We start from the raw sequence: 21,751 nt of genomic DNA, 5'->3' as shown, positions 1-21,751 counted from the left end.
AGCAGAGCAGGCTTTGCTGGCTGTGGAAATGCTTTGTCTGAACTTCCTGTTTTCTTGCACGCACATGTGCAGGGGCTTTGCCAGGAACTCGCTATTCCCATGCTCCGGCAGGAGCCGCTGAGCATCAGACAATCCAATTCCCACAGGTTGCTCGGTCTGGAGGGTTGGCCTCTGTTGGAATGAGCCACATAGTTTGGAAAAGCTGTAATTCCTCTCCATCAGGGCTGTGTAGGTGATAAGAGCCAGGGTAATCAGTATTAACTCTGCTCACCAGGGAAGAACTGGAAACTTCCCTGCTTGTTCTGGGCTGTGGTTGTAGGATTGGTTTTCTCTGAGGCTTATCCCAGGGAAAGCTCTGGGTACACAGGGGAGGTACCAGATAAAAATTCTCTGGGTTTCCTGATAGTTTGGGCAGAATGACTTGGAAAAACACCTGGATTCAGGGGTGGTTCTGGTGCTGGGTCTGTGCTCCAGCAGAACTGGAGACAAATTTCTTTTTTTTCCCCTCCTCAAAAACCATTTGCAGTTTTTATCTGCACAGAAAAACCTGCTGCAAATGTTCCTTTTTGTTTGAGTTCATGCAGAAAGATCCATTCAGCCACGAGTTGTGTTACGTAAGGCCTTTACCAGAGGTTTATTCAGTCCCTTTTGGATATAGCTTTTATTAGATTTTTCCATTTTCCTGCACTCCTTTCACACCAGCAACATTCCTGCAGGATCTGGGATCAGATGGTGCCCTGAGAGGCAATTAGCATGTGGGTGGGGGCGTGCACACCTCGGGAATGATCTTCTCCAAGGAATATGTCGTTCTGCAAGTGACAGGCCTTGGTGTTCATCCATGGCATATGAGAGTTGTTAAGCAGCTCTTCCCCATTCCTATTCCACCAGGAAGGATTTGGGGGGAAAGAAAATCATCCTTTTCTGAACTGTGTGTAAAATAAAATCAGGAGGTTTTGCCATGATGGGTTTATTAAGCCTTTCCAGCCATTTTAGGGGGAGTGTGATGGATTCTGTCCTTTTATTTCACCTTGGATTTCTCTCTATAAAAAGAAGTTTATATTTATCACTGTCAGCTTGATTCCAATGGATCATCAGCTTCTAATGTAGTAGGGAAGAGAGGGCAGCAGAGGGGCTAATGGATCTCATTCCTCCAGGGAAAAAAGCAGCAAATTCCATCCCTTGTCTTACAGTCAGAGGTTTGTACAAATACCTCTGCAATTTTAAGGACTTGTCCAATAATGAAAATGGAAGTCGTGCTTGGTGGAGCCCTGGATCATCTGTTCCCAGCTCTTGGGGATGATCCCTGTGGATCCCTGTCTCCTTGCCCAGCAGCTCTGCTCTCTCTGGGTGGATGCTCATCCTCTGAACTGCAGTGGGGTTTTACCACTTTATCCAGAACCCTCAACTTCTGGGATACCCATTGGTTTTCCTGCAGCTGGGAAGGAGCAGGGGGATGAACTGCTTTGGAAATCATATTTTAGGGAGGGAATGAAAGAGTGACTCTGTCCCTTTTTAATTGGAATTTCTGGGCAACAGGTCTCTCTTTTTGAAATTTATTTCTGGAGTGTGTTTAGAGCTTTCCTGTGGAAGCTGGGACAAACATCCATGGAAGTGCTGGAGCTGTGCTGCACTCCCAGCTCCGAGTGATGGGATTTCACAGGTTGGGTTGGGTGTGAGGACTGTTTGTGTTGGGTTTTTTTCCTCTTTAAAGCCAGCATGTGTCCATTCTGTGGCAGCCTGGGATGGAATCATAGAATCATGGAATCATTAAGGTTGGAAAAGACCTCCAAGCTCATCAAGTCCAACCTTTGACCGAGTGCCCCCATTCTCACTAAACCACGTCACAAAATGCCCCAACTGCCTGTGTTTTAACACTTCCAGGGATGGTGACTCCCCCACTTCCCTGGGGAGTCTGTTCCATGCTTGACCACCCTTCCAGTGAAGTAATTTCCCCCAGTATCCGATGTCACAGCCCTGCAGCTGCCAAGATGACAAGGAGAATGGGAGCACTGCTGGGGAATTCTTGGAGAGCCCAGTGGTCTCTTACTGCCTGACTTTTCCAGTGTATCTTTTGGGAATAACACTTCCTAATCTTCCAGATTTGTTCTGGATGCCTGGATTGGGCTGTGGGGTGACTGATGGATGTTGGGCATGGGCAGGAGCTTCCATTTCAGCCCAGTTTTCTCCCTAGTGCCTCCTCCAGGCCCAGCTGCTGCAGCCAGAGGTGGAGGGTCAGTGCTCAGAAGTTCAACTTCCTTGGGTGAAACTTAGGAGTGTTTTAATGAAAATCTATGATTTAAAGAAAAGAGGAGTATTTTCTCTAGCAGTTCAGTTGGGGTTTCAAACTTTGCAGTTGTGACCTGATTTCCTTCCTCAAACTTGCGCAGAGTGAGGGGGGAGCTGCTTTGACTTGTGCAACTCGATGCCACTTCCCTAAATTAAATGGAGATTTCAAGGAGCACAGCCATGGGCTGGGGAAGCAGCTGTTCTCCCTGATATTTTTACCATAATCCATGAGCTGTTTCCTGCCACCAAATGCCCTTTTCTGGCAGAGAAACGATCACAAGACACTCAAATTAATTCATAAAACTCCCACTTTTAGGAACAGTTTTCTTGTGTTGCTTATCCATCCCTTTTGGATTTAATCTTTTTTTTTTTTCTTCTCATCTGATCTGGGTTTAATATTTCTGATGATTTAACTTTTTTTTTTTTCTGATCTGGAATACATGAAAGCACTTAAAATTAACTTAATAAGGCAACTTCACCCCTTGAATATTGAATGTGTGTTCAGTCAACACCAACTTTATTAAAAATCCTCAAATTCACCTTTTTGACCAACATCTTATCAAATACAACTCCAAAATTCAAAAGTTATCAGGGATGTGTCGAACCACAGTCCCAGTGGATTTTGAGAAGGATTGAATTTCTTGAAGTTAATTTTAAGCTGTGTATCAGCACTTGAGATTTATTTCAAATCCTCTCCTAATTAAAAGATTACATTTTACAAATAAATAAATAAATCCCCAAACCTGGGAGCATTAGAGTAGCATGGAAACACACCCAGCTGGCAACCAAGTTGCCAAACCTCATGGTGTTCCGGTGGCGTTGGAGAGGAATTGCGTTCAAAACCGTGGAATTTGGTGATTTTGCAGCCTGGTGGGTTTTTATAACCCTACTGCAGCTTTCCTGGTTTTTCCCTTTTGGCAAATCCCCTAAAATACTGATTTTTCAAGCTCTTCTGAGCACAGTACAATGCCAGGAATTGGGGTTCCCTGCTCCAGGCAGTGGAATGCTGCCGGGAGGAGGAATCTGGCGGATGGAATTTGCAACAGTGATGCTGAGAGGTGGCAAAATACCACACCTGAGTTCAAAGCTGCTCATTCCTCACCCCGAGGGGTCATCCCTGTGATGGTGCTGTGGGTGGCTGTCCTGTGCTGTCCCCACAGTGCCTTGGGAGGGTCCCTGCTGAAGGTGTTGGTGACGAGGGGCGGATGTGGCACCTTCAGAAGCGCGGCCGAGCTCTCGGGCCGTGCTCAGGAAAACACCGTGGTTTCCTCTGCTCTGCAGAGACCGTTTGGTGCCTCTGACCACAAGGCAGGAGCTTCTCTCAAAGGGCTGCCGCTCCTGCTCACCCCACTGGGGCCTCCAGCAGCAACTTTACATCCTTATTTAGTCTTGTTTTGATGTGTAATACTCATTTTTGTACTTCCCCAGAGGTGGCTGAGGAAGGACCAGACCTTGCACTCAGGGCTCTGGGCTGGGTGCCAAGGGGGGGGGATTGGGCACAGGTTGGATGATCTTGGAGGTCTTTCCCAACTGGAATGAGTCTGGGATTATTCCTGGAGCCTGCTGAGCAGCAGGGTCTCTCCTTTCATGCCCAGGTGAAGATGTTGATATGCCCCTGGGCTCTTCATCTCCCTGGGATTGTCTTTTTCTGCCAGATCCCAGGGAGCAGCTGTGTGGGACATCTCCTGCTCTGCTTTGTCCTCTTTTCCTTGGTTTGAGAATTCTTTGTGGATAAAGAAGCTTGAAGTTGCTGCCTCTCCCACACTGCTGCTAAATAACATCTCCTTTCCCCATCCTGCCTGTCTGTTCCCTGTGGGAAATGGGGTTTGGGGTCACTCTCCAGGTGCAGGCAGGGAGAGAGGGGTGTTTGTGGGTGATGCACAGGGAATTCAGGTGAGACCCCACCTGCAGAGCTGCCTCCAGCTCTGGGATCCCAGCTCAGGGAGGATGTGGAGCTGCTGGAGAGAGTCCAGAGGAAGCCATGGAGATGCTCTGAGGGCTGGAGTCAGGCTGGGAGAGCTGGGGTGTTCACCTGGAGCAGAGAAAGCTCCAGGGAGACCTCAGAGCCACTTCCAGGGTCTAAAGGGGCTCCAGGAGAGCTGGAGAGGGACTTGGGACAAGGGATGGAGGGACAGGATATGAGGCAATGGCTTTAAGATAAAAGAGGGTAGATTTAGATGGGATACTGGAAAGAAATTCCTGGCTGTGAGGGTGGGGAGGCCCTGGAATGGATTTCACAGAGAAGCTGTGGCTGCCCCTGGATCCCTGGAAGTGCCCAAGGCCAGGTTGGACAGGGCTTGGAGCACCCTGGGCTAGTGGAAGGTGTCCCTGCCCATGGCAGGGGGTGGCACTGGATGATCTTTAAGGTCCTTCCAACCCAACCCATTCCATGATCCTCAAAGCACTGCTCTTCAGGGAAGTGCAGGATCCTGGTTTGAGAGCCGAGCTCTGGCGTGGGTGGTGGGAAGCAGCTCCTGTGTGTCACTGCTGCCATGGGCTCCTGGCTGCTCCTGCTCAGGCTGTGCAGGTTCATCGGGATCCAAACTGAAAGGTGACATTTGGCCTTTAATTTGCTCAAATTGATTTTTTTTTTTTCCCTTCCCACAGTAATAAATGACTGTAAAACCCCAAAACTAAACCCATAAGTGCTCGTGCAGTCTGGAAATAATTACCAGAGGCTCCTCCTGGAGGATCCCACTGATTCCTGCCAGGGAGCCAGAACAGGCAGTCCCTGACATTTTACATTATTATTCCTATTTTTCCTTTTTGGTTCAGGCCTGTATTTGTCTGTGGCCTGTCATGTGCCTTCTGCAGTTTGTGTGCTCTGCATGATTCTCCTTCTAATTAGGTAAATTAAAATGGATGAATTCTACATGGCAGTTGGGTGTATTAATTTTTTAAATCCTGTTTCACATTGTGGCATCCAAGAGGGATTACACAGGCTTTAATTTTTGAATGGCAGGTTTATGGCTCTTCATCCACAACTCTTCCCCTTTTAATAATTCCAAAAGCAGTTGAATCACTGAGACTTTCTTTTCCTTTTGAAGCCTAAATTTGGCCATTTCGGAGATAGTGGGATCTTTTGGGGTCCATATCTTGTTTTGCTGTTAGTGGAGGGTTCCAGGTCAGCTGTCCTCAAAAGCCAATGTCCAGCATTATTCTGGTTATCAGCCTTGAATAGGAGCAGCCTCCCACATGGAGCAGGGTGGGAGGCATAAATTAAGGAATGTCACCTCCAAGGTTGGGGAATGTTACTGTCCAATGGCAGGAGGGAAATTCCAACCATTTCTTCTGCATGTTTAAACACAAAAGAAGACGACCCCATCCCAGACCTCTGCCTGCTGTCTCTCTTCTCCCATCACTCATCATGAAAAGGTCATTCCCTGGAAACAAAACCCCATGGAGCAGGACCAGGGACGTGGCTGTGGAAGTGGAGGAGTTTCCTCCTTCCCCTGCTGCTGTGCATCCTCAGTATTGTAGATATTGCTTCCCTTGTGTGCAAGGCTTGGCCAAGAGAGAGAAGGATGATGAGAGTGATTTTCCTTTCCCTTCTTCCTTGTTTGTGGAATCAGCTGTTGGGGGGGATCAGGTGCTTCAGGATCTTCAGGGGCTCCTCAGCAAAACACAGATCCAGGGGCAAAGTTGGTGTGTCAGCATCAGCTGGGTTGGAATCACTGGATTTGTCCCAGTTCGGGTTTAAGTGGCTCGTTAGCTCATTGTTTTTGGAAATGTTATCCCTGTAGGGAGCCTGGCATTGGTGGCCTCGGTCCTCTGGCCATGGAGAGGCAGGTGTGGATCAGGTGTGGCTGACACAGTCCATGTTGGCAACATTTATTCCTCCAAACAATATTTTCCTCTGCACAACTGCATCCTAACATCTTCCCATCCAAGCAAAATCCTTCTGTGTTAAGAAACCAGGGAGACCTGGTAAATCCAGTGACCAGCAACGCCCTCCAATGACACTTTTACCTTGGTTGTCTTCAGCTGTTGCTGTTGGGAAGCGCAGATGAAACCAGAGCTTTGCTCTTCTCAAAAAGTTGGGATGGACAAAGGGATGGTGTTGCAGCAGGTGCTGAGGTGTGGGGTCACAGCCCTCCTGTGCTGGATCTCTGAACCCTTTCCTTGCTCCCTAGGGAATTTCCAGCTCGTTGATGCTGGAGAAGAGCTGCTGGTTTGTTTCCCCTGCTGATCCATGAGTTCAGATCTCATGGAATTGCAGATATGAAAGAGCAAACGGAGGGTTGGGAAGCAGCTTCCTGCGGGATATCACAGCTCTCTTTCTCGTTCTTCCCTCCAGACAGGCAGGATTGACAAGTCCTACCCCACAGTGTGTGGCCACACGGGGCCGGTGCTGGACATCGATTGGTGTCCCCACAATGACCAGGTCATCGCCAGCGGCTCCGAGGACTGCACTGTCATGGTGAGTGTTCCTTGTGGGGTGGGGTGGGCTTTGCTCCCTGCTGGAACTGCTGCTCCAAAGGACACTGGTATTCCTGAAGACACCTCCTGTTCCGAGGTGAGGAAGTCGTGGAAGATTTGGTCATTGTGGAAGGGGTTGGATTGGAAGGGACTTAAAGCTTATCCCATCCCACCCCCTGCCATGGCCAGGGACACCTTCCACTATCCTAGGTTGCTCCAAGCCCTGTCCAAGCTGGCCTTGGACACTTCCAGGGATGGGGCAACCTGTGCCAGGGCCTCATAACCCTCACAGGGAAGAATTTTTTTCTATTTTTCCTTCCCCTTGGCATTTTTCTGATGTTTGGGAAGAGGAATGAGAATGCCAGTCTGTGGTGACGTGTTCTGATTTGTAGAGCTTTGAGAAGACAGGTGGTTCCTTACCTCAGATATCCCAATGTGCTGGGAAGAGAGAGGGATTGGAAGGGAATGAACCCAGCAGGTTCCAGGATTCCTTCAACCCTTGATTTAACGGAGTCACTCAAAATTTTCCCTGTATCTCCAAGTTTTGAGCAGGTGTCAAAAGGCCTTTTTTTAATAAATAAATACAATTAATCCCAAATTCTGCACCTGCCAACCTTGGATTGAGACCTGTTTTATCTCAGTGAGAGCCCATGGAACAACAGCCGGGCTCGCTCCGTGACGGATGTGGAATCCTGTGTATGCAAACACAGCAGAATAAGTGAAAGAAAATCCTTGGAAGATGAAATAATGCCAAATAACTCCAGGGATCTTTGGCCATATTTAGAAATGCTGTAGGCTGAATGTTATATTGAAATCTTATTATAGATCATGTCAGATAAATTCCTTTGCTTCTGTTCATCGTTCAAATGTTTGGGAGGGGATTCATCCCAAGAGGCTTTTCCTGGGACAGCTCTTGCCTGTGATCTCTCAGTCTTGGAAGCTGAAGCATGTTAACAAAATGGGCTATATTTAATATTAAACAAAACAACAACTTCTGGGTTTGCAATGCTCACTACTGGGCTGGAACTGAGCTTTGGAAGGATGCGGGAACGTTTCTCCAGCCGAGATGTGGAAGGGCTGCACACTGGGAATGTTTCTGAGACCTGAGCATCAGTGAAGGCCCAGAGCTGCCTCCTCAGAGGCCAAATGAGTCTCTAATCCAAGTGCAATGAGAAGTCTTTTGGGAGGCTCCAGAGAGACTGAATTGTGGGGAAAACCCAACGGAGTTCAGTTACAAGTTGTCCAAATGCTTGTCCAAGTGCTCCTGATGTGGGCACAAACTGCAGGAATCTGCACTTCCCACTGGACTCTGGGGTTTCTCCACACATCCCAAGGTGGGGATGAGCTTCCCGTGCATCCCTGGAGGCAGCACCCGTGTAGGAAGGTCCCAGGGTGGAGCTGCCTGGGGGTTTGCACCCTTGTGGTTGTGTTTGGTGTAACCTGTCTGGAGTGGAAGGGGAAATAGGTGAGGCCTTGCTGTGCTTCCAGGGTCAGGGATGTGCAGACCAGGGTTTGGAAGTTGCTGGGGGTGTGTTAGCTGGAGGTTTGGAATGGGAAAAGATGGATCCCGACTCATTTGGGACAGCTGGGAACTGCACCGGTGTGAAGAACACCCCTGGCTTGGACTTTTGGGAATGAGCTCATGAGCTTTCCCAACTGTAATTGCTTTTCTGGCCTGGCATGGGTAGTTCAGTGTCCTGTTTTCCTTGATAAAGGGTTTGGGTCCTGCTTCCTGAGCAGCCTGAACGGAATAAACGCAGGGAGCTTTACAGGACACGTGGCTGTTCATGGGCTCCAAACTCTGCCGGGGGGAGATGAAAGAAAGTGACGTGGAGGAGGAAATTGTGGGGGATTCTGCGTCAATTCCAGCTGCCAGAGAAAAGACCTTGTTCTTAAAGACCATCTGTGCTCTAGCACTCAGGGATTTAGGATCTCACCCTCTGCCACAAGGGATCTCAGCTACGTCAGCCAGACATGTATTGAGGGAGAGAGCGTGGATTTGGGATGGTATTGAGGGAGAGAGCGTGGATTTGGGATGGTATTGAGGGAGAGAGCGTGGATTTGGGATGGTATTGAGGGAGAGAGCGTGGATTTGGGATGGTATTGAGGGAGAGAGCGTGGATTTGGGATGGTATTGAGGGAGAGAGCGTGGATTTGGGATGGTATTGAGGGAGAGAGCGTGGATTTGGGATGGTATTGAGGGAGAGAGCGTGGATTTGGGATGGTATTGAGGGAGAGAGCGTGGATTTGGGATGGTATTGAGGGAGAGAGCATGGATTTGAGGTGCAAATCACTGTCTCCAGGTGGAAAGGGCTGATTCCCTGCAGCCATAACTCTGCAGCCCCCGTGTGGCACAGGGAAGCTTCACTCAGCCCTTTCCAAAGCCAGAAACCTCCTCTAAAGAAATTCCCAGATTTTTACAACACCTGCACATAAACCTTGGACAGGTTCAGTGTTGGGAATATCGGACATGGCATTGGAGAGGGGATGGGAAAGAGGAGGAGACCTGACATTCCTCTCCAAAGGCTTCCTTGCAGATGCCTTCTGTGGCCTCTTCCCGTGGAAGAATTGTTTCCTTGTGCCAGCAAATAAGGAATGACTTAAATATTCCTGCTTGACCTTGTGCTGGATGGCTCTGATGTACTGCAGGCTTTCCATTCAGCTGGAAAATGTTTTAGTGGATAAAGGTTTGTAGATGGTATCGAGGCCCTTCCTCAGGTATGGAAAATTTCCTTCATCAGAAGGTGGATTTTAAGGAATTTGTGTGGAAAGGCCAGAGCAGAGCTCATGGGATGGAGCAGATTTCTTTAAAAATCAAAGAGAGCCTTTGCAGCAACCTGGGCCACCAACCAGGACAGGGAGAATGAGGAGAAGGTCTGACCCTGTAAAAATGATGCACCAAGACCCTCTTCCTGCAGGGATATGGGAGCAGGGCCATGGATAAATCCAGGCCTCAAACTCATTTGTTTCCTTACTTAAGGTGATAAAAATGAATATATATGATGTAGGAGCTAGTGTTCTTTCTAGACATGGATTTAATCTCCTTTTCAGCTCGTGCAGAGCCAGAGGAGACCGTTTTTGCTTCTTTTTAAAGGGGATGAAAGAGAAGTTTGCTTTGTTTTCTTTCTCACGTGCTGTTTGTGCAAAACCTTCCTCTCCTGCCCTTCCTGCAGCCCCAAACCTCTCCCTCAGCTGTGCCACAGCTCCACTTCCTCCAGCACAAACAAACAGCCTTGATAACATCAAACCCCCCAAAAAACCCCCAGACACCCACGGGAGGAAGAGCTGACAAACATTTCCTAATGCCCAGGCATTTTAAGGTTTCCTTGGAGTGTTTTAAGGTTTCCTTGGAGTCCTCCCGAGTCCTCACCCTCGGCAGGGTAAGTCCTGCATCTAAAATTCTGTAATTTCCCTGTGAACCTGATTTGATCCCAGGCTGAGGCCAGACTCCCACCCTGTGCAGGAACGAGGGGCTGGGCCAGTTGGGACCATGCCCTGACCTTTCACATTGGTTTCTTTATTATTTTTGGGAATAGCAGGCAGGATTATTGGGTCAGTAGTCTGTAATCTGCCCAGGATTACACTGCCCTGCAGCTGCTCCCAGCTACCTGACAGAAAATTCCATCTGTCCTCTAGAGGCTTTAAAAAAAACCCTTTTTCACTGGGATTTTGTCTCCTTTCCCTCTCCCACCCCCTGCACTCGCTGGCTCATGTTTAAATTTGGTTCTGGAGTTTTCTGACTCCTTTGCACTTGCTCAGAGGGATCTCAGGATCCTTCCTGGCTGAGATGGTGCAGAACAGAACTGGGGGGCCCAGGGCCCCCATCCATTTGCTGTGGCTGCCCCTGGCAGGGAGGAATGTTGGCTGGAGCTGCTCTGACCCCGCTGTCCCTGCCTGGCTCATCTGCAGGTCGTGGGCTCAGAAGCTTCTGCTGCTCCTGGGTCATTTTGGTGAATAAACTCAGTTTGCAAGGCTTTTCCCACAATGAGAGTGAGGCTGAGGGACTGGGGCCAGGTCCCTGTATCCCACTGTGCCTCTCAGGGGGAAAAAATGACTGATCTTAGAATCATGGAATGGTTTGGGTTGGATGGGACTTTAAACCCCCTCCCATCCCACCCTCTGCCATGGGCAGGGACACCTCCCACTATCCCAGGCTGCTCCAAGCCCTGTCCAGCCTGGCCTTGGGGACACTTCCAGGGATCCAGGGGCAGCCACAGCTTCTCTGGACACCCTGTGCCAGGGCCTGCCCACCCTCCCAGGGAACGATTCCTTCCCAATATCCCATCCAACCCTAGAGATGCAGGAGGGCAGATGACGAGAAACACAAAACCCACCAAAGCCCAGTGGCTCATTGGAGAGACCCCCCACAGTTTTGGCATTAGGAGCAGCACCAGACTGACACGGAATTCCCATCACAGACATGTTCCAAACTGTTGCTGTCAGGTTGTTACTCCCTGAGTGGCAGGAGAAAAGCTGTTTCTCCAAACCTGACACCTTTGGAACCCAGTTTTCGGTGTCAGGGGTGGGGGAAGGGATTTGTTGAGGTTCTCAGGCGTGTTGGGTTTCAGCAGAACCTGCAAGGGGTTGGATCCAGTCACTGGTGGAGCTGGGGGGGAATGGGAAGTGAGCAGGATGAGATCCTGGTTTTCCAGGCTGAGCAGCTCCTGTTTGCAATCCCATTTTAAAATTGGATTGGTAAAAGCCTCAGTTGATGTCATCGTGTCACCAGCGCTGTTCCATCGGGTGGGAAGGGAGAGAGGGATTTCCACAGAATCATGGAATATCCTGAGTTGGGAGGGGCTCACAAGGATCCTGCAGCCCAGCTCCTGGCCCTGCACAGACACCCCAACAATGCCACCCTGTGCATCCCTGGGAGCAGTGTCCAAAGGCTCCTGGAGCTCTGGCAGCCTCAGGGCCGGGACCATTTTCATCCCTTGCAGAGAAATCTTCTCCTGGGGAGGTGTTCCCATTGTGCTCATTTCTCCCGGCATGCTGAGAAGGATGGCACTGGGAGCTGTGTCCATGAAAAGCTAAATCATTTTTGGGTTATTTGGAGGTGAGCTGGTACCCACTGAGAATCTCTGCATCTCGCTGGGTTTTTTCCAGCACCAGCCGTCCCTGTGAGAAGGGAAAAACTGGGATTAGCGCAGAAATCCACGTGTCCATCACGCATCTCTGTCTGCCTCGCTTCCCAAATCCACTCCCTCACATCCCACAGCCTGTTGGGCGTCGTGGGCAGGGTCTGGCAAGCCCCGTTCTCCCAACTCCAGGAAAATCAAACAATGGGAAGCAAAGCGAATGTGCTCTAATGCTGCCATCTACCTACAGCAGCTCCAACTGCTCCCCGAGGGGCTCTCCCTGTAATTCCATGTAATTTTTTAATTCACTCTATGTAGGTCAAACTCAATTCCGAGATGATTGTCCAGTGCTGAATTGCAGGAATAGTTTTGGTGGGGCTGATCCTGCCCCGGGGCTTTGGGGTGATGGGTTTGTCTGTCCCATCCCTGGTCGTTGCTGGCTGGAAAAGCCACCTCCCTCCTGCTGGAATTCCAGTGCTCTGGCATCCTTGGGGGGCTGTTCCTCCTCCTGGTTGCCCTTCCCTGAGGAATCTTACAACAGAAGGGTTGTGGAACCAGGCAAGAAGTGAACAGGCAGTCCTGAGTTGGGCTGCTCTGGCTTCTTCCAGGACCAAACTGCTCTTCCCTGATTAAATGGGATCTGAAAGGAGCCAGAATCTAACAGGAAAACAAATTGCTGGTGTTCCTAAAGAAATAAAAAGTAGGCAGTGGTAGAGCTGCAGCATTGTCCTTCTGAGGGACAAGCATGGTTTGGAAAAACAGCAGCTTGTTCCCATGGAATTGGAGCTGCAGGGGAGATTTTCCCAACTCCTCAGCAGGATGGGAACGGAGCGTGTCCGTGGACACGGGAATAAAGGGATTGCAGCATCAGGAGCTGTGGGTTTGTGCTGGCACATGAGTGAGGAAGGATATTCCACATGGATCAGCCAAGGGTTTATTGGCAGCTGGGAACGAATCCCTCCCCAATTCCCTTCCTGTTTACACGGAGCAGCGACGGCTCCGGCGGCTGCGGGATGCGCGAAGCAGCCGAGCCACGCGCCCTTCGGATGGGCCGCCCTTGGCTGAGCAGCTTTCCTTTCCCTTGCAGGTGTGGCAGATCCCTGAGAACGGGCTCACCCTGTCCCTGACAGAGCCCGTGGTAGTGCTAGAAGGCCATTCCAAGAGAGTCGGCATCGTGGCCTGGCATCCGACGGCGCGGAACGTGCTGCTCAGCGCAGGTACGGAGCGCAGGGACGGGGGAACAGCCACCTCTCCCTGCTTTCCTTCCACTCCTGCTTTTCCTTTTCCTTCTTCCCTCTCCCAGCTGCTCAGATCCCTTAGATCCCTGTGAATCACAAGACCCGAGGCAGTAGCTGGCTCGCAGCCCCCTCTGTATCTCAGCCTTTTGTATCTTCAGTTTACAGGGATAAGCACCAAGGAAATGTCTGGAATTGGAGCTTGGGAGTTGTTCCAGACTTTATTTGATCTGCAGTAACGATTTGTGTCTGCATTCCCTACATCCCTGTTCCCATATACTTTTAGAACTGGTCCAAGTGCTTCTCCTTTCCCCCTGATCCCTACAAAGTATCCCAGAGTCCGGCTGTTCCTCCCACAAACTTTCAGGGTCAGCATTTTCCAAATCGTCTCCTTGGCTGGTACAGTCCATGTATTGAGATTTTTTTGACCACTGAAAATCAGTTGCATCATTATGGAAATGAATTGGATAATTCATTATCCATTGGCATAGTCTGAGGCTTCCATGGGTTGGATCCCAAGGAAAGAAGCGAGTCCTTTCAGCGGGATTGTTGGATGAGCTGGGTGTTTTCCATTGAGAAAAATCCCTCCTGAGCTCCCAGTTTGGGTTTTGGTTTCCCCAAAAAACCTTTGGAGCTGCAGGAGGTTTATCCCTTGTTCCCCACCTCTGGCTTTTCCCCTGTGTATCCCAGTGCTGTGACTTGAGCTGTTATTTCCCATTTTAGGCTGTGATAACGCCATCATCATCTGGAATGTGGGAACAGGAGAAGCCCTCATCAACCTGGATGACATGCACGTGGACATGATCTACAACGTCAGCTGGAATCGCAACGGCAGCCTCATCTGCACAGCTTCCAAAGACAAAAAAGTCCGAGTTATCGACCCCAGGAAACAAGAAATTGTCGCTGTAAGTTTGCTTAATTATTAAAGAAACGTGGATTCACTCCAGCAGGGAATGAGCAAGAAAATATGGAAGAAAGAACCTTCTTGCTCAGTTTACACACCACCACGTTCAGTCGTGCTCTTCAAAAATTACAAGAGGAATGGTAGGGGTTGGAGGATTTGTCTGGGTTTATTGGGATTAGCGTTTGAACCGGGATTTTAGGGCTCAGTTTTAAACCTGCAGGAGTGTAATTCCACATCTAATCCTTTTGTATAATTACAGTTCCAGAGTTGTGCATGCAAAGTTGTAGCTTGCAAAGAGGTTTTCCTTCAGCCTTGCAGGAGGCCGGTTGGCAAAGCTGGAGCAAGCCAGGAATGTCCCCTTCTCTTGTGGTTCAGTGATTGGCTTCTTCCCTGAAGCAGCAGTGAAGGAGAGTTGGATGTTGCTCCTTGGATTTCCCCCAGCATGGAGGAGCAGCGTGTCCAGAGAGGAGACACCACTCCAAGGGTTTTTCTGTTCACTGCTAATCCTGACCTGCTCCTCTCTTCCAGGAGAAAGAGAAAACCCACGAGGGAGCGCGGCCCATGCGAGCCATTTTCCTGGCGGATGGGAACATCTTCACCACCGGCTTCAGCCGCATGAGCGAGCGGCAGCTGGCCCTGTGGAACCCGGTACGATCCCAAACTGCATCCCTGTGCCCCTCACATCCAGCCTAACCCTAACCCTAAACCCAGCCCTGCAGCTGTGGAATCATGGAATGGGTGGGGTTGGATGGGACATTAAAGCCCATCTCGTTCCAACCCCCTGACATGAGCAGGGACACCTTCCACTATCCCAGGGTGCTCCAAGCCCCGTCCAGCCTGGCCTTTGGACACTTCCAGGGATCCAGGGGCAGCCACAGCTTCTCCAGACACCCTTTGCCAGGGCCTCCCCGCCCTCACAGTGAAGAATTCCTTCCTAAATTCATCATTTATCCACCTGAGGTTATTCCCTCTCCATCTGCTGCCTGCTCCTGCTTCCATAATTTTGGCTGTGTGGTCACTCAGTGAAGGAACTGAGCAGGAGCAGCGATCAGCTGGGAGCTGCAGGTTGGGAAGACACACAGGGAGCAGAGGGGCTGTGGGAAGGTCACCTCTCTCTCAGTGTTGAGCAGAGCAGGACAGCAACAATCCCAGGAAGGTTCAGGGTGGAAGGGACCACCTGGATTGTGGCCAGGTGGCTTTTGAGTGTCTCCAGGGACATCATCCACCACACATCCCATCCCACTGTCACTAACTCACTGTGTCACATATTTCCCTTGACTTGGTGAATTTTCCTGGCTCCTGTTTTTATTTCATTTAGTGATTAAAATGCCCTTGGGGAATGAATCAGCTCGTGAACATTCCCAGCGTTTGTTGTAACACGCGGATCCCTCCGGGTGGTGCAGACACCACTGGGAGCTCAGTGGCTACAAAGTGTTAATAATTTAAACCCTCCCTCTATGAACAGAAGCTTTTCCAGTCTTTATTAACATCCCTGGTGTTTTTATTTCCAGAAAAACATGGAGGAGCCAATAGCCCTTCACGAGATGGACACCAGCAATGGGGTCCTGCTGCCCTTCTACGACCCAGACACCAACATCATTTACCTGTGTGGGAAGGTAAGGAGAGGCTTTGGAGGCACCTGTGTTCCCCAAAAATGTTCCCCAAAAAATCAGTGCTGCAGAGATCAGGCTGCTCTGGAATGGGTTTGATCCTCACTCTGCAGAACCTGGGAAGGTCTGGAGTGGACCTGGATGTTTCTTTGAGATGGATTAGGTAAAGCTGCTCCTCATGCAACAAGTCCCACACCATTACCAAAACATTCCTTGCTGGTGTTGACCTGGAGGATTTTACACTGGTGTGGGAGGAAGGTACATTTTGGATGTTGTCCTCCTAGTCTTTGGAGATGCTGGAGCGTGTGGCAACGCCCACTGGAATTTTGTGGGGTTAAATAATAGAAAACTGGAATGAGGTGCTCCTTTCTAAAAGCAATTTGTAGGAATTTGGTGCCCACTTGTGATGGACTCCTACAAACAGGAGCCAAAGCCAAGATGAGCAAGGAATTACAAAGGAGAATCCATACAAGCGTGTTCATGAATCCCATCTTTGTAGCAGCTAAGGAGGAATATTTGGTTTCTATCTAAGGAGGAATATTGGGTTTCTATCTGCCACCCCTCCTGCTGTCTCAGAGACAACAGTGCGGTGGAATTGCTTGGAATTAAGGATAAACTGGTTTACAGCCTTTCTGCCTGACTGTGGCAGGAGGTTTTTCCACAAAAGATGTGGAAGGGGCCACTCCCAGCCTGGAAGCATGAGTTCAATCCCTGTCCCACAGTGTTTGGAACAGGACTTGGAGGAACCGTTCAGTTGATGGACTCGGATTGTGGTGGGGATCAGCCTTGCTTCAAAAACAGCTGTGAGCTGTCCCTGGCAGCATTCCTGGAGGGAATGGCTGTCGGGAGCAGGAGTGTGGGCACAGGGAACACAGGTCCTGCAGCCTCTGGAGGGTCTCCTGGGGTTCCTTGCAGGGTGACAGCAGCATCCGCTACTTCGAGATCACGGATGAGTCCCCGTACGTTCACTACCTCAACACCTTCAGCAGCAAAGAGCCGCAGAGGGGGATGGGGTTCATGCCAAAGAGGGGCCTCGATGTCAACAAGTGTGAGATTGCCAGGTGAGGAGAGCTCATCCCAGGGCTGGGAGCTGGGGCTGGGAATTTCAGGAGTGGTTAAAGCAGCAGAGCAGTGAGCACAGGGCAGTGGTGGTTCAGAAAACCTGGGAAGGGCAGGAAACATCTCGGGATGTCGCTGCAGTGGCTCCAGGAGGGAACATCACTGCTGGTTGGGAATATGATCCATCTCTTCTCCCAGGGAACAGGGGGAAATAGCCTCAAGTGGCTCCAGGGGAGGTTTAGCTTGGATATTAGGAACAATTTCTTCATGGAAAGGGTGGTCAGGCACTGAAAGGGGCTGCCCAGGGCAGGGGTGGAGTCCCCATCCTGGAGGGATTTCACAGCTGTGTGGATGTGGCACTTGGGGACATTGGGTTATGGTGGCCTTGGCAGTGCTGGGGGAGTGGCTGGACTTGATGGTCTCAGAGGGATTTCTGTGATTCCTTGGGGTTGCTCCTTTCCCATCTCCTGCATCTCCCTGATCCTCACTCCCTGTCCCACCTCTCCTTTTCCACGGCAGGTTCTTCAAGCTCCACGAGAGGAAGTGTGAGCCCATCATCATGACGGTTCCCCGCAAGGTGAGCACCGCCCTGGGGCTGGGCTTTGGAGCCAGCTCCTGCCTCCAGAGCTCCTGACCAATCCATGTCTCCTGCCTTGCAGTCCGACCTCTTCCAGGACGACCTGTACCCGGACACAGCCGGCCCAGAAGCAGCTCTGGAAGCAGAGGAGTGGTTTGAGGGGAAGAATGCTGATCCTCTCCTCATCTCCTTGAAGCACGGGTACATTCCAGGCAAAAACCGGGATCTCAAGGTGGTCAAGAAGAACATACTGGACAACAAACCCGCCGGGAACAAGAAGAGTGATCTCATAAATGCTCCAAAGAAAGCAGCGGATGCCTCAAACCCCGTGAGTGAACTCCAGGAATTTTAGGGGTGGTGGCCTCAGGTGGGAATCCCAGGGTGGGACCAGTGACAGGACCTGAGGGAATGGCTGGAGCTGCGCCAGGGGAGGTTTAGGTTGGAGATCAGGGAAAGGTTCTTCCCCCAGAGGGTGCTGGGCACTGCCCAGGCTCCCCAAGGAATGGGGAGCTCCAGGAGCGTTGGGACAGTGCTGCCAGGGATGCCCAGGGTGGGCTTGTTGGGGTGTCTGTGCAGGGCCAGGAACTGGGCTGGATGATCCCTGTGGGTCCTTTCCAACTCAGGATGTTCCATGATTCTGTGATGTTTCTGTAGAAATGGAAGATTACTGGGAATTGTTTTTTCTAAATCACAGAACCATTGAGGTTGGGAAAAGACCTTTGAGATCCCCAAGCCCAAACCATAACCCAGCACCAGCACCTTGTTCACCACTAATCCCTGTCCTCAAACTGTGTCCTTTGGGACACAGAGGAAAGTGTGGTTTAAGAGCAGGTACTGCTCCTGCCTGGGTGCACTGGTGCTGCTGGAGATGCTGCTCCATGCCCTGAGCATCCCAACTGCTCCAGAGTCTGTGTCACACCCTCATCCCTCCAACAATCCCACTGGGAGGAGCCCTTTCCTTGGAAAACCCCAGAGCTCTCCTCACTCCTGTTTTGTCTTCCAGCAAAACGACGCCAAATTGGACGAGATTTTGAAGGAGCTGAAATCCATCAAGGACACAATCTCCAACCAGGACGAGCGCATCTCCAAGCTGGAGCAGCAGATGGCCAAGATCGCGGACTGACGGGGCCGCCAGCCCAGGCACATCCCAGCTCCCAGTTCAGCCAGCAGCAGCCTGCAGCATTCCAGTACGAGCTTTCCTGTTCTCCTAAATCCACGTCAACGAGAGCCGATGATTTCAAGCCAAGCTTTTTAGTGAAAGATTTTTTTCGTTTCCTGATGTTCCAATGAATTTCTGTGACTGTGTCAAAAACAAGAAGTGCTACTTTTACAGGGGTTTTTTTGGTTTGTTTTTTTTCCAGATGTTATTATGAATCCTTGAAAAATGAATCCATTCTTGACTTCCAATGTCATGCCCAAATATCTTTTTTCTAGATTTAGGGACCAACACCACATTGTTCTTAACCACTTTTTCTTTTTTTTTTTTTTAAGTTGCCAAAAAATAGAAAAAAAAATCGCTTTTATTTTTCTTATTTGCCACTTTTGCAGTATTTGTGTTTCCATTCCAAGGGACAGGGGGTGTGGGGGGTGTTTACACTGTGCAGAGAACAAAGCTGAAGCTATTTTGTATAAACCCTCCATTTGGAACAGTCAGGTGGGTTCCCTTCCCTTCCCTTCCCTGTGGAGACCCCTTGGAGATGGGATGAGCTGCCTTTCCTGCTCCACAACGTGTCCCCAGCCCCAGAAAAATACAAATTTATCATTCTGAACGAGGGGATTTATTTCCTACTGAAGTTTGAAGCCAGCACCACGTTCCCATTTTCATACAATCCCAAGGTTTGATTCCGTGACCAAACTCACGTGTTTTACTTGCTGATTTTTATTTCCATTTCGAGGCAGAACTGACTTCCATGCAGGAATGTTTTTATCCATGGAGCATGGAGTTCCAGGTGAGCTGTGGGATGCCAGCAGTTGCTGTAAATCCTTGTTCCTGCCCCCCTCAGCTCATGGATTTTAAGGAGCTTTTGGAATCCGAGTCAGCCCCTCACACCAGTGCTGATGATAGGAATTTTCCAAGGCAGCACGAGCAGCAGGAAGGTGATTTTTCCATGATGATTCTCCACAAACAAAACGCCTCCGTTGTTATTTTTTTTATCATTTGTTTTCTCCTGTCCATCATTCCCATTCCTGCCTCCCACCCTGCCATGCTGGAAAGCTTTGCAGGAAAGGATTTGTTCCCAGATCAGATGAGCAACCCCCAACCCCAACCCTGCCTCCTGCACTCCCAGTCCTTTGGAGCAGAAGGGACTGGGAGGGTGGATTTGATCCCAGTTTGGAGAACTGGTTTCTCTGGGATCCTCCAGGGAAAGACCCTGTGAGTGCTCCGGGCTGGCGAGCGAGCTCCTCCTGGAATTCCATGGAAGCTCAGCTCAGCAAAGCTCTGCTCAGGTGGGGTCTCCCCTGTGAAGGAGCTGTCAGGGCTATTGGGGCAGGCTGGCTCCCTGCTCCCAGCTGTGTCCTTGTGCTGGGAATGGGATCCAGGACACCCTGGAAAGCTGTGCCAAGCGGGACCGGTGCTGCCCATCCCTGCACAGCCCATCCCTGCAGCACCAGGGAATGCTGACAACCCATCCTGAATCCATAGGTGGGCAAAGACCATCAGAGAGCTCCTGATCCCTATCCCAGCTGGACTCTGTCCCTGTGGCAGCTCCGTGTGTGCGGAGCGTCCCCCACCTGGAGCATCCCGGCGGACACGAGTCCCTTTGTCCAGGCTGAAGTGATTGATTTTTTTATTTTCCATTAGTTTAGCTAGGAATTCTACGATTTTCCATTTTTCCCAGTGTTTGCATGTTCAGAACTTCCAGGTTAAGGATTCCCTGTTGTGGAGGGATGTGTGCGTGGAGGCGGAATCGGCCGGGGGACGTAGCTGGAGAGGCACGAGGACGGGATGGAGGAGACAGAGGATGTGGTGGGATTGCAGAGCAGGAAAGCTTCAGAAAAGTGGGATTTCTGTGTTTTAGGGACAAGTGGCATCCCCTGCCCTGTGCCCGTGGATCCACAATCCGGCCGCTCCGGGTTCTTTGGCTGTTTGGTGATGTTTCTGTATTGCAGTAAATGCCTGAGATGTGTATTTTTATGGATTTTTTTTTTTCTTTTGGAACCCAAAAACCCGAAGGTCGTTCTCCCCACAGTGGTGATTTCTGTGTTGATTTGTACGTGTGACTTCAGGGTTGTGTGCTTGGGGACCTCGGGTTTGTTCCTAACATTGGAGGGAAATCAGTTTTTGGGAGCCGCTGGATTGAGATGCCCGGGGGTGGGGTTGTGGGAGATTTTAGTTCCTAGCCTGTATTTTATTTAAATGAACTGATGCCTCGCCAGGCTCAACCGGAGTCAGTGCCTGAAGCTTTTTGTAGCCGTGATATCCCGGGAGAGAACCAGCCCAGTCCGGAAAGACGCGCTCTTATAGAGCGGCCAGAGTATCTGTCCAAATATTTGCTTCCATTTTCAAAAGATAAAAGTCATTGATTATAAACTGCCTCTGCTTGGCTTTTCCTTTGGCTCTCGGCGTCCTGCGCCCGCCCGCTGCGTTTCGCGTCGTTTTTTTTCGTGGATGCTGGACACTTCAGTGGAGGGGTTGTGGCTGAGGGGGTCCTTGGGTGGACTCTCTGCTCCTGTCCCAGGAGAGCCAGGGCCCATCCCTGGGGTCGCACATGGAATCCTCCTGGTGATTCCCAGTGATGAACCCAAGAGTTTGGCTGGATGTGGGATGTGATGGCACAGACGGGCTGGGGTGTCTCAGGGTGGGTGGGGGTGATGTGTTCCCAGGAAGGAACAGCGCTGCTTGGGAACTGCCCTGGAGCTGGAGGGGCTCCTGCTCTTCCCAGGTGAAACTTGCTTCCAGGGAGTGGGAAGTCTGGAATGACACAGAGCCTGGGCTGGAAACAGCATCACTTACTCCACCCAGGTTTGAGCTTTCTCAGGGCTGCGGCGTTTCAGGGGCTGTTGCACAACCACCTCCGGAACACCCCGACCTGGGCACACCCCAAAGCCGGGCAGGGATGCTCCCAGAGAGGCAACGCTCCCTGGGCACCATGGATCCATCCCAGGGATGCTCATCCCACAGACCTGAGCCGCATTTCTTCCCTCTTCCAGCCCCCTGGCCAGGTGTTTCGGAGCAGGGACGGGCTGGGGTTTCCGGGGGCGGGGGGTTGTTGGCACCCCGAGCCCGTTCCTGCGGATGTGCCTCTTGCAGCACCTTCCTGCGGCTGCGGCTGCGCCTCCCGCCCGGAGCCTGCGGTTGGGGCGAGGGGTTTCCTGTCGTGCCAATGCCAGGGACAACACCCAGGACAACACCCAGCAGCCCCCCGGGAGCCCCTGCGAGCATCCTGGGGATGGTGCAGAGAGAAGGAGCCCGGCACAAGGGCTGTGCAAAACATCAAGTCAGGGCCTCACCCTCCTCCTCCTTCTTCCCGCATGCCGGGGCGTTTCCCGGTGCTGAGGTACCTCAGGGCACCGTTCCCCCCTCCCTGGCCATGCCCAAACCGTGCCCGGGGGTGGCAGCACCAGGTTCGCCGTCACTTCTG

The 21,751-nt window shown here is 50.9% G+C and overlaps 1 protein-coding gene across 3 annotated transcripts in view; it reads left to right on the top strand.

Moving 5' to 3' along the window:
* CORO1C (coronin 1C) overlaps positions 1-20,704 on the top strand; it is a 50,106-nt gene extending 29,402 nt beyond the window's left edge. For all 3 annotated transcript variants that reach the window (XM_017734870.1, XM_017734871.1, XM_017734873.1), the window contains exons 3-11: positions 6,584-6,706; positions 12,871-13,000; positions 13,742-13,923; positions 14,451-14,570; positions 15,434-15,538; positions 16,448-16,593; positions 17,111-17,168; positions 17,251-17,496; positions 18,172-20,704. In XM_017734870.1, coding sequence (XP_017590359.1) covers positions 6,584-6,706; positions 12,871-13,000; positions 13,742-13,923; positions 14,451-14,570; positions 15,434-15,538; positions 16,448-16,593; positions 17,111-17,168; positions 17,251-17,496; positions 18,172-18,291 — 1,230 coding nt within the window. In that variant the 3' untranslated portion in view covers positions 18,292-20,704. The remainder of the gene's footprint in view (positions 1-6,583; positions 6,707-12,870; positions 13,001-13,741; positions 13,924-14,450; positions 14,571-15,433; positions 15,539-16,447; positions 16,594-17,110; positions 17,169-17,250; positions 17,497-18,171) is intronic.
* Positions 20,705-21,751: the final 1,047 nt, after the last annotated feature.

Source organism: Corvus brachyrhynchos, unplaced genomic scaffold (assembly GCF_000691975.1).
Source record: "Corvus brachyrhynchos isolate BGI_N302 unplaced genomic scaffold, ASM69197v1 scaffold114, whole genome shotgun sequence".
Taxonomy (NCBI): domain Eukaryota; kingdom Metazoa; phylum Chordata; class Aves; order Passeriformes; family Corvidae; genus Corvus; species Corvus brachyrhynchos.
Note: the sequence above shows the minus strand (reverse complement) of the source record. Positions and strands in the feature narration are given on the sequence as shown.